This window comes from Syngnathus leptorhynchus, chromosome 22 (genome assembly GCF_054491065.1).
Source record: "Syngnathus leptorhynchus isolate UIUO chromosome 22, UIUO_Slep, whole genome shotgun sequence".
Taxonomy (NCBI): domain Eukaryota; kingdom Metazoa; phylum Chordata; class Actinopteri; order Syngnathiformes; family Syngnathidae; genus Syngnathus; species Syngnathus leptorhynchus.
In genome coordinates, this window is record NC_141216.1 from 2447904 (window position 1) to 2461250 (window position 13347).

The 13347-nt window shown below is 46.4% G+C and overlaps 1 protein-coding gene across 1 annotated transcript in view; it reads right to left on the reverse strand.

Annotated features, from left to right (window-relative positions):
* The window catches only part of nrg3b (neuregulin 3b), a 72703-nt gene that overhangs the window by 27994 nt on the left and 31362 nt on the right, over positions 1-13347 (reverse strand). Inside the window, exon 2 of the mRNA XM_085904223.1 lies at positions 2097-2232. Coding sequence (XP_085760349.1) covers positions 2097-2232 — 136 coding nt within the window. The remainder of the gene's footprint in view (positions 1-2096; positions 2233-13347) is intronic.

A 13347-nucleotide genomic window follows, 5' to 3' on the forward strand; every position in this document is an offset into this window, starting at 1 on the left:
TTATTTCCATAAGATATGATCACGGGCTACAAAAAAAGGCCCGAGGTGTTTACTCGCAAGCTGCCACACTATCATTTTGTCCAGCACACCTCACACACCGCTCGTCCGTCATTTGTTTACAGCCACGATTAAAATCCAAATCCATCACCATTTCGGCGCTTACACGTGTTGGCCAAGGCAAAGCGCACCATAAAAAGCCCGCACGGCCAGCCGTAAAACAAACTATTGTCATTTTAATAAAAGGCTGTAATTGGCCTTTTTCCATGCGTCTGATTTTTATGTCCCACCGAGGTGGTGTGTGTGTGTGTGTGTGTGTGTGTGTGTGTGTGTGTGTGTGTGTGTGTGTGTGTGTGTGAACAAGCATGCGAGCGTGAAGGTGAAGTGGCCTGCAGCTATCCAGCTCCTCCTCGTTTCTCGACTTTGTTCTGCTGTATTCCGGACTCAAAAATATTCGCTCGGGTTAGAAAATTCCTTGTAGACGATTTCATGGAGGAATTCATTTCATTACTTCTATACTTCATTAATCGGCGGGTTAATCGGTAATTGAAATTTTCCTTGGCCAAATATCGGAATCTGCATCGGCCTCCGATTTCCGCATCTTTTGTGCTGCGTTTACGTATGTCAACAATTGAATGAGTTGATTTAAACATTTGACGTCATTCTAAATTGTAGCACCGATTCAATCAGTTTGTGAATTTCCCAGCAAATCTAGTCGACTCACATCTGCTGTCTAATCAAATTTGATAATAACACACATCCATCTCCGAACAAGACAATATCGACATTTGCTGTCCAATACGTCAACGCAACTTTAATACATTCAATCCAAAGTAATTTGTCTCTTGGTGTCCGATCAAATTTGACCTGTGTTTGATAGCTCGTGGAGGCAGCAATCAAAAGTGAAAAATGCGTAATTGTATCAATTATGACAGCGGGCATCAATAGCGCCGTGATTAGCCTCCAATCAATCGCGACTGACTCGCTGAAAAAGCCGACTGTCTTGATGATGACGTTTGATGGTAAATATTCCTTCCCCTGAGCCCACAATCACGGGAGAAGCCGTTACCATGGCGCCAGCGCACACAAGGCGGATTTTTCCTTTTGATCTGATGGACGAGATATTATTAGAATTTGAATTCAAACAACGGCCAGCAGAGGGAGACATTACAGAAAGTCTGACGATTAGCCCAAAACGGCGAGCCGGTTCTCAGATGAAAAAGGGGAAAGTGTTTGACTACCACTTGAATAAACAGCAATGTGGCTCCCTTTCACATGACTTTGCAGACTGTTTACGCTTCCAGCAAGAAAACGTCCAACATGTCCAAACGTCGCCGTCCCTCCGCTCGACTATGCGAAGGCGAGAACGGCGGAGCCAGCCGAGGCGCTCGCGCGGAAGTAGGTCTTAAAACGAATTTGCATGTTTATTTTGGGAGCCTTATTAGCATTGGCAAACATGAACATCTTGCACGTGGAAGGCAGCGAGAAGAAAGCAAAATGAGATTTTTTTTTTCATCAACTATTCATCAATTTGAAAAGCAAGCGCTCAATCACCGAGTGACAGCGATTGCTTGGACGCCATTGTGTATTTTTCAACTGATGTATATTTAAAGATGGTGAACGAAGCCTCCGAGTGGCTGGACGGTCTGAAGCAACAACTTGTATTTGAAAATACCAACTTGCCTATTTCACGCAATAAAAATCAAACGATCGAGACAAGAATGACAGAAGATGATTTGGACTATTACTGCTTGGGAGTTTTCCTTCAAACACTTGAAATCTTCCAAGTACTTTTGACAACCACTTCCCCAGATGTTCGGGTGTGTTTATTTAACGTAATCCATCTGACTAAAAGCCGATGTTGACTTTACACGCTGCTTCAATATGTAATTAGACTAGCTTTTATGACGCCAATCCCGGAACTTTTCAGACAGCCGTATGAGATGACACGATTGTGTTTAGCGCTTGTTCTATTTCCCGCCACTATTTGTTTGCACGGATCAGCGATGGAGCGCAAGCTAATGCGGCCAAAGCATCTCTGATCCGTCAGTTAGCGGTTGAGGCGATTATCTTCCGTTTGCATGATTGCGAGCGCTCACCTGCAGTGTCGATGGACCCCAGCCACCGTCTCGATGATGGAGCACTCGCCGTCGTTGAGGCAAAAGGCCAAGTCCTTATCTTCCACGCAAGGCTTGAAAACTTCCGAGCGCAGGCTGGGCTGTGTCGGGGCCATCGCTGAAGGAAACACAAAAATAAATTTAAGACCACAAATGCAAAAGCTGATATGATCTATAGGTGCCATCCCGTTTGAGTTTGGATTGGATTTGGGCCGGTTCAAACCAGTCGCCAGAGTGGAAATAAAAAATACGATGGCTGCAACACGAGCGTCTCTTTTGACCTTTTTCGAGTTTAGCGTCGGACAGAGGAAGAGATATGTAGCGAGATCTGGCCGGCTAAAGAGCTAAGCGCCGGTGAAGACGTTTAGCGATGAGCCGTCTTACTCCTAAAAGCTTTGAAAACAAATCAACAAGGTCTTTCAAGACGGTTCCTGCTTGTCAATGACTCTTGCAGCTTTGTTTCCATCACAATCGGCTTGATTTCCTTTTTACATGTTGTACTTTTTACATGTATTTTAAAACGTTGACTTTGTCAACTCCATGACGGTAACAAATGACAAAACGAAGCAGCAATCTGTTAAGAGTCGGCCAGCACTTGATTCCTTGGGCTGCTCTGACCCTGAGCGGCCCTGGCGACATCAAGAGCAGGCCTGCTTGTCCGCCATCTTTCAGCACCGCAATGCAGACAGCTCCGCCCGGTGATATATGCACAGCTGTCAGGCAAGCTGTCGTGGGAACATATGAATATCGGGAGCGAGCAAGCGTAGCTACATGCTAGCTCGCGCGACCCACAAACACGACTTTGCCTCGGCGGTGTAATCGTGGAGCACTGCAAATGGGATTGAGTGGCATTACGCTCAATAGCTCGCCATCACAATTGGATTACGTATCATTCTCCCTTTTTCATCCATTGACGTTATTTGCGCGAGTGCAGTTGGGGAAAATCCCAGATAGCGCTATTTTTCCTAATTGCCATTCTGAGAACGTGTCGATCATCTGGCGGGCATTTGACGGCCATGCTGCCATGCGTGCCGCGCGGCTGTTGGCCGGCGGCCGCCTCCCGACAGATGCTCTCGCCAACGATCACTAGTGGCGAAATAAAAACACTGTAATCTGTTTGTTGTGCCCCAGTGTCTCGTTCAATCTGTGTTTTGTTTATGGCCCTTGATCGATCAATCTGGGGCTCGTGATGGAAAGCCCAAGAGATGAGAGATCAAAAAGAGAAATATATTTCTCTCGGGACCAAACACTGATAGGTTTAGCCAAACGAGACTATCCAAATCCCTATGTGGTGCCAATTTGGAACTTTTCCTAAAATTATTCATGAGGAAAGACACAAACGAGCTGCCAAATATGATCCGATGTTCAACTATACAAAATGTCTAAATTCTGAAGCATGAAGCGAATTGAAGGGTACCTTGGATGGAACCCTGAGGGATGCCATTAGTAATTAAGGAAAAGCAATCTAAAAGTGGAGAAGTTATTTGCAGAGGCCAATAGAAGTCAATTTTCACTTCTCCATTACTTTGGTTACCTACTTTAGGAATACAAATATTAAGATGTGAGCATGTGTGTGTGTGTGTGTGTGTGTGTGTGTGTGTGTGTGTGTCTTTAATCCAGAACTGGACAAATTTGATCAATTCCCACAGGACAACATTTAAAAGGTTTTCTATTTCAAGATGCAACTTTAAAAATAGAAAATAGAACAGAACATTCTCCCGTGCGGGATGCTAGTCCCCAGCAATAATTGTCACGGCGTTTTGAGTCCCTCTCAGCTTTTATCTCAAGAGCAGCAGCAGTGACCACATTAGGTATGCTAGGAAAAAAAAAAAAAAGCCCTTTGGTGCATGCTATGTTAGGTCAGAAAAGCACACCAATAGAGATGCTCCTACCCTTAAACAATGTTGATTTCTTTCTGATACAGTGAGATTGGAAAAGTCAAGGGCAGTCAGCTTTTTTTAGCAGTTACAAGATTTCAGTTCAAAACTTGAATTCCCTTATTTGTCATTCTCGATTGGAATGGTCGCATTGGTTGGCGAGGCAGGAAGTGAGCAACACAAGGTTGCAGGGACACCAGTGACACAGCACTTTGGGAATTGATGATGATGTATGATGTCGCATCGGAGAAAAAAAGAAAGCTGTCTGGACTTGAAGGCACATTTTGGCAGCCCCCCCCTCTTTTTTTTTTTTAACGTCTTCAGCCAGAGGGAGCCGGGCTGTCAGGTCAGCCTTAAATTCAACATGGGATGGCATATTCTACCCCAGGACCTGATCAATCAAACGTGCTGTGGTTTCTCAAATATAAGACAAACCTGAAGTCATGAATCTTGGATGGTGGTTTCTCCCAAATGATTTATAAGACAAAAATCTCCAATGGACAGCCTCCACTGCAATCTGATGTCATTGCATTAATTCCAGTACCCTACACCCTATATAAGAGACTCCAAATATGTTGGATACTTTTTGAAAATATTCAAACTATACGAAATACTTTACCATCATTAATTCTGAAGCATTGTGAAAACTGAAGGGGCTCTTGGATGGAGCCCTGAGGGATGCCTGTATCATATCATTATTATCTTATTTGAGTGATTTGTCATATCAATAGTGTATTCCTTTAACGTATCAATGTCATTGTGATTTTCACCGTTTAAGAAATTGCCTAAATACTGCCTGTGCAGTCAGTAATGTCGTTTTAATTGACTTATTTCCTCCGGGCAAAATTAGAAGTAAACTCCACTATATTTGAAAGTGGCTCTTTATAGCTCCATCTCTTCAGCCTCTTTACAGTAGTAACAATCCGAGTGAAGCGCGGTGACAAATTAGAAGTGACAAACAAGCACAGTATTGAGTTCACTTAATGATCTTAAATTCGAATGAAATCCCTGCCAGCTCGGAGCAAAGTCTATACGGATGAAAATGCACTCATAAAAGGCAACCGAGGCTGAGGCTGCGTCTGCGATTCATGGTGCGCTCTTTGAAATCACGTCTTCCGCTTTTCAGAGAAGCCACAATGAGATTCGCTGATTCGCCGAGTAACTTTCAAGGCTTTCTCGGGCATCGCAGATGCTGCTGTTGAGAATTCTAAGGCCGGCGCTGCAGCTGGTGCACCACTTGCATATTATTTGCGGTAGGTGGTAATAGTAAAACAAAAAAAAACAAAAAAGTGCAGCAGCAGAGACAATGTCAAGGTTGGTCCCTGCTCTCAGCGCGCTCACGCCCGAGGTTCCTCGGCGGGGACAAACAACCCGCGAGATGATTCCGTTTACAATTGTAGCCTTTTTCCCTCCACGGCTTCCTCCTAATGCACTCATTAGTGTTGTTGTGCAGGGCTTTGCCGCCCCTGGAGACGCCGGCGCTCGTTGGGAGAGCACTGCCAGCGTTGACAGCAGAAAGACACCAAAGGCCCTTTCAAACATGGACGAGAGAGCGAGAGAGAGAGAGAGAGAGAGAGAGAAGCTGCTGATTGCTTAGCCAACATGCACCGCTGCCTTACGGTCAGGCTCCGAATCACAGATGGCTTTAAAGCTGCGGGGATGGACGTCACATTGTTATGCTATGTTCAGAGTTATTTGCAAAATGGTGGAGAATTCACTTTTCAACAGAAGAGGTGGAAATAGAAGTGCAAACTAAGGCCAACAGGAGATATTGGAATGTGAGGCTCGCTGGTTATTATGGCGATTTTGGGGAAATTTTATTTTGGCCCTCAGCATATTTTCGACAACATGTGAGTTTGAAACATAAAGCGGCTTCATCCAACTATACAGCGTATACAATTCGGTTTTATAAGCGTCATAAACACAATGATTATTTTTTTTTTGACTCCGAAAAACACGGCGCCCATAGATTGCCTTGCTAGATAAAACGAGCAACAAAAAAAGAGGAGACAATACACCTCCGAGTTCGTTCCAGTTATTGGATGCTTGGGGGCAGCCGAACACAAAGCTCATTATGGATGAACATGAACTGAAAACGATGCGCCCGGCCGAGAGTATCGATATCAAAAGCCCGGGAGGACTCGACAGGTACCGAGGCGGCCTTATTTGTCATGCGACGCAAAGGCAGATGTTGCAGACATAGAAGCTCCCCGCCATGATTTTATGAGTCATCACGAGTCACGGTCCAATGTAGTCATTAGCACGCAGTCGTTAGTCGGCGGACACCCGAGCGCCCGCCGCCGATGATCCGAAGCAGCGGGTTAATAAAGTCTGGCCCGCACCGAGTCAAACGTGCAATAAAAGCTCGAGGGGGGCCGCGCGCCGCCCTTCAGCCCGTCCGCGTTCCTAATTAGCCGCCCACCTCTCGCGTCAGCCGCATCTTCATTAAAGTTCACACGGTCGCCGTACACACATACACATGCACACACAGACACCTAGGTGGCGGCGTTCCCGGGCAGGGGGCGTAACCTTGAAAAGTCACTCAGTTAGTCATGATACTATTCCTAGCTACCAACTGAGGAAATAAATCCAACATATCCATGCTTGTGCTGTAAGACGGGACAAAAAAAGCCTCCTAGAACTTCCAAAATCACAAAGACCTATTTAGGTTTTTTCAAAATCCATAGATGGATCATAAAATCTGTCTCTTTATGGATGAGTGAAAGTGGCTCAAGCTGGTGCCGTCTTCAAAATAAATAATCTCTCCATGTGGAAGCACCGAATTATTCACTGCGGTGGCTGCTAAGCGTGAGACGGGAAAGACAAGACTCCGGAATGGAAATTTTCCGATACTTGATAGGCGGGACGGACTCCCGTCTTCTTTTTTGTTTCTCGGGGGACATCCAGCATCATGCCGAGGCGACATTGGTGAGAGACAACACGTCGGGAGTTAAACGATCCCGCAAGACGTGGACTGCAGAACGGCTTCCTGTCGGCACGCTTGATTAAAATTCCGAGGCGTGAGAATACGGGGCGTGATGTACGACGAGCAGGTGGCGGGGCTTTTTAATATGCATGAGCGCAAGGACTCCCGCATCTGCAGACTGGCAGTCACTGAGCTTGTCTGTCCACTCTCTTGGCAGTTCTCTGGGCACACTCGAGGGGAGGGGGAGGGGGGGAGCGGGGAAGATGGGGGGGGGGGGGGGGGGCGGGCACACATTAGCACGACGGGTGGGCGGTTTGATAAAATTCACTCTGAAGATCAGCAGTTCTTTTTTTTTTTTGCTGTTGTAGTGCCTCTCTCACGTTGTCTTACTTGAAGCAGCAAAGACGGAGGGAGAAGGCGGCCATTTGCAATCACACATTTTGATTGATTTCACACCGATCCAAAGAGGCCTGGGAAAAATGTGAGCGAGCGAGCAGCGATAATGTCACGTGCGTCTCGCTCACTTGAATATTTACATCAGTTGTGCTCACGTGGGCTGGCCTGGCCGACTCGAGATGCGTGTGTTGCCTAGCAACATAGTGGGCAGGGTGCTGGCGATGAGGGCGCAATTTCTCTTAACCTTTGCTTTTCATGCGCACAATGGAGACGATACATTTCTTTACTACACCGATGAATCACGTCTGCTTTTATTTCTCACTTTTAACGCAGATGACGAGGTTGCTATTTGCAAGACGCAACCAAACAAATCCTTTTAAATTACCCAAATTAATTGCAATATATTATCCTTATCAGCATCTTTTTTTATTCATTTATTTGTATGTTTTTATTTATTTTAGTTTTCTATTGATTTGTTTCTTTTCCTATTAGTCTTAATGACCCAAACTAAAAATGCTCCACTTTCAGGCCAATTGAAGACGCACAATCAAAACAGCACTTAAGTGGGCGTGCACCTCACCACCCCTGTCCACCCGAGCGCAAAACAAACAGGAGGTGCCACATGAGGCCAAGTTGACGTCCAAATTGCAGTGCGCTGTTAAATTGCCGTCCGCAGAATCCCCTCCGTCCCTCGACATGAAAATAACGAGCGGATGCGGAGCGAGGACATAAAAGCACAAGCCCGTAATCCGGCTGCATGGAAGAATTGGCCTCTAATAACACTCCTGTAAATCAATGACCTCACATTTCCAGATTGACCATCGGAGACCAATTAAGGGAGGTCCGAAAACAAAAAATGGAACAATTCTGGGTGATTCTGTTGTGTCACTTTATTATGTCTGCACCAAAATTGCTATTTTGCTAATGCGGCTAAAATCGGCCAAAATCTCATTAAATCAGTCAAAATCACCACCGTGGTTTTTCCCGGAAAATACGTAGTGAGATGCTGCTGAAGTCTGATGTCGGATCAGTGAAATCCTGTTAAGTCAACCGCGACACCCCCCCCCCCCCCCCCACCCTAGCCTCGGGATGATGTCTGGTTTATATTTCCGGCCAAATTATGAGCTGTTTAACACCTCGCCACCTGCCGTGTTTATCCGCCTGCGTGGGAGAGGCCGACGAGGAGGAGGAGAAGGTGTTTTATTTTTTTTCTCTCTCTCTCTCTCTCGTATACGTGTAACCACCCTCAACCGACCTTTCACAGTCGCATGTCATCCAAAGAATTTTTGTTTGTTAGCTCGCGGGCTCTCATCATTCTCAACGCTAAGGCGGCTCAGCGGCGCCAAAGTGACGAGGCGGTGTAATTTGGTGTCGCCTCCACACGCAAATAAATTGGCATTCAGTCCTCCCGTGGCCTTCCGCACGAGACGGATGAAAACATTGAAGCTGACGGACGCAAATGTTGCACATGAAGGATGGGCCGGGCGGCGGGCAAAGCGCTTCTCTCCGATGCATAACGCCGGCTAACGGACGGATTCATCAAAAGCCTTGCGCTCGCAGCTATTTGCCAGATGAATACGTTACAGTCCCGTAGCACAACGCTCGTGTGTCACCTCTCGCCGATGGCCGACATGCGTCAAAGGCCGATCGGGACGTCTGCTACGAGATTGCGGCCACTTGTAACGAGAAAACGGCGGCCAGGCCCCGTCATTCCTTTTGTGCAACTTTCATATTTCATACACAACTAGAGAGCACCAAAATATATACAGAGTGGATAGCAAAAGTCTACACACCCATTATAAAATATAAGGGTTAGTGGGTTAGGGTTTATTTAGGCTATATAAATAAAAGCTCCAAATTGGCGCTAACGAACATATAAAGCCCGGCCGGCGGCCTTAATGACTCCGCCGACGCCTCAAAGCCATTTTCTTCGAGCGAGACGAGAGCACAAACATCAAAACTTTGGCTCAGCGGGTTCCCATCAAAGATGCCAGGCGGGGAAGCTCAGCGGTTGTCAGGCTGCCGTGTGGCGCAGATGGCGGCGACGGAGATGACAAGGCAAGCTCGCAGAAACCCCCCCCCCCCAAAAAGTAGGTCACAAAGTGACACGTACGACAACAAAAGTCCTTCCCTCCGATAATGTTTCTGTTGCACTCGCCGATTAAAGTCCTTGTTGGGCCTGGATCCTAAAAGCGACATTTTTTTTTTTTGGCTAGCGTGTACCACCAGAGGATTACTTTTCCAGTTAAATCTGCGTGCTGTGAAATACACGACGGAAAATCTTTATTATCGCCGAGCCGATTACGACGACGCTTATCCCGTCGAGAGAAGCTTTTTGTTGGAGAAAGACGACAATGAAGGCAACAAAGAAGCACAAGTAGATGTTTCCTTAAATTCTTTCCTCCCAATCCAATCATTTTGTTTGTTCGGCTAATGATCAAGCCTTGATATTGAGCGTTGCGATTTACAAGCGTCCCGACAAATACACTAAACGTGTCTTTGATTTACTCAGGCTCTTAATGACCTTTTGTTTCTTCCGTCTGCACATTACGGCCTCGCTCCATCCAAATATTCCTCATTAACCCGACTTGTCGATGACACAGACGCCGGCGGAAAAGTTATAAAAGTACGATATATGCCCCGGCTTTCATTTGGCCAAAATGACGTTTTAATTACGCGCGGCATCAATTGGCCCGCCGCTGCGTGATGAAAAACAAACATTTGTCGCCCTAAATGGCCTTTTATGATCCAATTACTTTGCGCTTTATGTGAGTTAATATGCTGTACGCAGTCCACCAATAATTCCCCCGGGCCTGCTGGCCAATGACCGGCGGCCGTTTTGAGTGATGAAGGCGTGTCGGTGGTGGAGCAAACACACGAGGCGAGCGTCGTTGAATCAACGCAAATGTTGTTTACGTCTGGCTTATGGCTCTCGTTGTAATTCAACACAAATCTGTCACACTCCAAATGACACGCCATGCGCCCCGCAGTCACCGAGCGAGTAGCCATCAATTCACACTAGCGCCAGACCTCGCTCTCGCTTCCTCCCTCCCTCCCCTTCTCTGCACCCGAATTAATTCGTCCCCAGAGCTGATGGTCCGCGCTCCGCTGCAGCCGATCTGTATAATTAGGCCGTCAGCAACGCGAATCGGCCTCCGAGTTCATTTCGATACGGGGCGCGACGATGGTTTTCTTAACCCTGCGCATACGTGATAAAAAGTCTCAGATATTTGGCGCCTTATAACTTCTTCTAAGCGGGACGGATTTCTTTTTTCCAAGCGGTCTGGGTCTCCTTTGGGTTTTGCGAAGCATTTTGGTGGTCATTAGCGATGAATCACAGGCGAGAGCCTTAATGGTCATATTAGCAGGAAAAAAAGCTTTTTTTTTTGTTTTTTTTTGTTATGTGGTGCAAATGCTTTGCAGCCTATTTTGAAAAAAATCTTCAAAAAGCAACCTTGTTCCACGTACATCCATTTTCCCAGCTCAAGGTTGTGGTGGGAGCTGAAGCGTATCCCAACTGACTTTGGGCAAAACGGCAAACTACACCCAAAAGTGTCCGGCAATCAATCTTCGGGCTTACAAGAGCATATTTGTATTAATAGCTGCTGGTTACAAAAAAAAAAAAAAAAAATAGAAACTGGAAAATGCCAGGACTGATTGTGTTTTGTCTTCTTGTTCTCGTCTTTGTGGCGATAATTAGCAAAAGCAGAGCATGGGCGCTCTTTCCATTGGCCGTCTTTGTAAGGCGGCAATTACGTGGCCTTGTTTTGACGCTTCTTCTCACTCCATATGGTGACAGCCTCGCTAATCGCCACCTCGCTGAGAGCTCCTGCATGACAGCCTGTGTGTCAAACTCACAAAGGGGAAGCTGCCCCCCCCCCCCATTGCCACTTTCACTGTGTGGGAGTGAGGGAATGGGAAAAATTAGCCAGAGCAAACAAAGTCAATGAGGCATGAAGGTGGCTTCCCCCTCCTGAGCACTCCGGGGAGCCAGAGAAGGAGGGCAAATAGAAGCCCGGAGGGAGCGGCGAAGGAGAATTCCGTTCATTTACTTGCGACACGACACACCCGGACCCTAAAGTGGGATCTGACGTTAAGCAGAAATGCATTTTGGCCCGAGTGGCGTACTGCAAAGTAATATCAAAGATTGACGCTATGACAATGGCAATGAGCTGCACTCATTTCTGGCTGACTGATCATCGCTGGGAAAGATGGAAATGGCCTGCACCACCCCTAAGCTCATTGTTACACACTTACAAGAGCGCATTTATATGAAGAGCAAAAATTACCGTTCAATAAACCAAGATCATGGAAGGCGAGCATGGAGCAGCACATATAGACAGACAAATTGACACAGTCATATTTTGTCCTAATATGTGAATAAACGTCATAGGTGAGCAAAAGGAGCCTTTGTTGCTCAAGAGAGAAGCAACTGCAACAAAAACAACCAGGCTGAATAAGTACCCGAGTCCGGTTCTCCATCTCGCGCAGCTCGGAATCTAACAGTTTTATTAGCAACTTATCGTTTCTGCGTTAGCAAGTCGCTGGCTCTAACGACGCCGCAGTTGCAGTCGGCTACGCAGCAGGTATGCTCCGAGGAGTTTTAAAAAAACTCTTTTGCCTGCTGCTGCTGAAAACGACACAATGGGAGCTCGGAGAGCCGAGCCGAGCAGTAAAGTTGCCGGCTGAACAATTAGTTGAAATTTGCTGCCAAGCCGTGCGGGGAGCTTCAAAGAGAACAAACGGCCGAGCCTCCGTAGGCTAAGCGCCGTGCGGCGGCGGGCCTTACATAATAATGCCGTGCGTTATTTGATGTGACGTCGCTGGCGGCTTGGAAACCAACGCGCTGCTGTTTTTATACGCCCGTTCCGGCCCAAGAATATAAATCGGCCAATCATCATTCGCAACAATGGGATATTACGTGGTAAACTACAATACACAGAGATAATGACCTCGACGGGGACGCCATCGATTGGTCGCGGCTTCCTCGGCGTGCTCGGGTTGAAGCAAGCCGCCCCATCGTACACAAAAGCGCAGCGGCAATTTATCTGCCTTCCAATCATCATTAGCGTTTTGATACGTCTAACCTTTAGAGGCCGCGGGAAAACGACAAGATTAATTACCACCTCCGATAGCGTTGTTATTTGGATTCCAGAGCCGATAACGTGTTTTTTTGAGATGCTGAGACGATGGTGTGTTCGAGACGGGGGCCGTGATCGAATTGTTGTCACTTCCTTAAAATGGCATCTGACTTTATTTATAATGTAGACGCCTTGGGCTGTCGTGGAATCTCGTCCATTTGCCGTGCTCAGGTCATTTACAATTTGTGTTAATTTGGTATCTAGAAAGTGGATTGGGATTCATAAATGGAAAATAGCCCTTTGGCTATTTCTGAGGCAGCTACAGAAATATGTATTGATGGACACTGTCCCGATCGAATAAACAAAACAAAAAATGAAATAAATCAATGAATAAATCAAATCAAATAACTAAATAAAAACATAACGAAATAAAATCATCACAGCATCTTTCATGACTGAATTAATTCCTCCAGCGCTGCTTAGCAAGTCAAGTGTGAAGCGACACGCAAGTCGGCGTGAAATGTGTTCTGCTACAACTTGGACGTGGTGGAGTGGCGGTTAGCATGTGCGCCACAAGCGCACTGACGGCGGCTGCATGTGGGCGGCGCCAATGGCTTTTGGCGCGTCTCGATTTACTTCCACATGAATATTCATGAGACGCGTTAGGGCGACAGCCTCGTTGGGAACAACAAATGATTGTGTTGATATTTTACACGAGAAAAAGTGGACATTGAGAGTCCAAACAATCTGTGGTCGTATGCATCTGCCTCACATTGACACTTTTGATTCATCACTTGTCGATGCGTATCTAAATCTCCCCCATTTCCTCATCTCGACACTCCCTGGCCAAATAGCGCTTAGCTCGGCATGATGCATCGTTATTATTAGCCTTGCTCAGATATGCAAAATACATTGAAGTACTTCATTTGCTATCAACGAAACATAAAATGAAA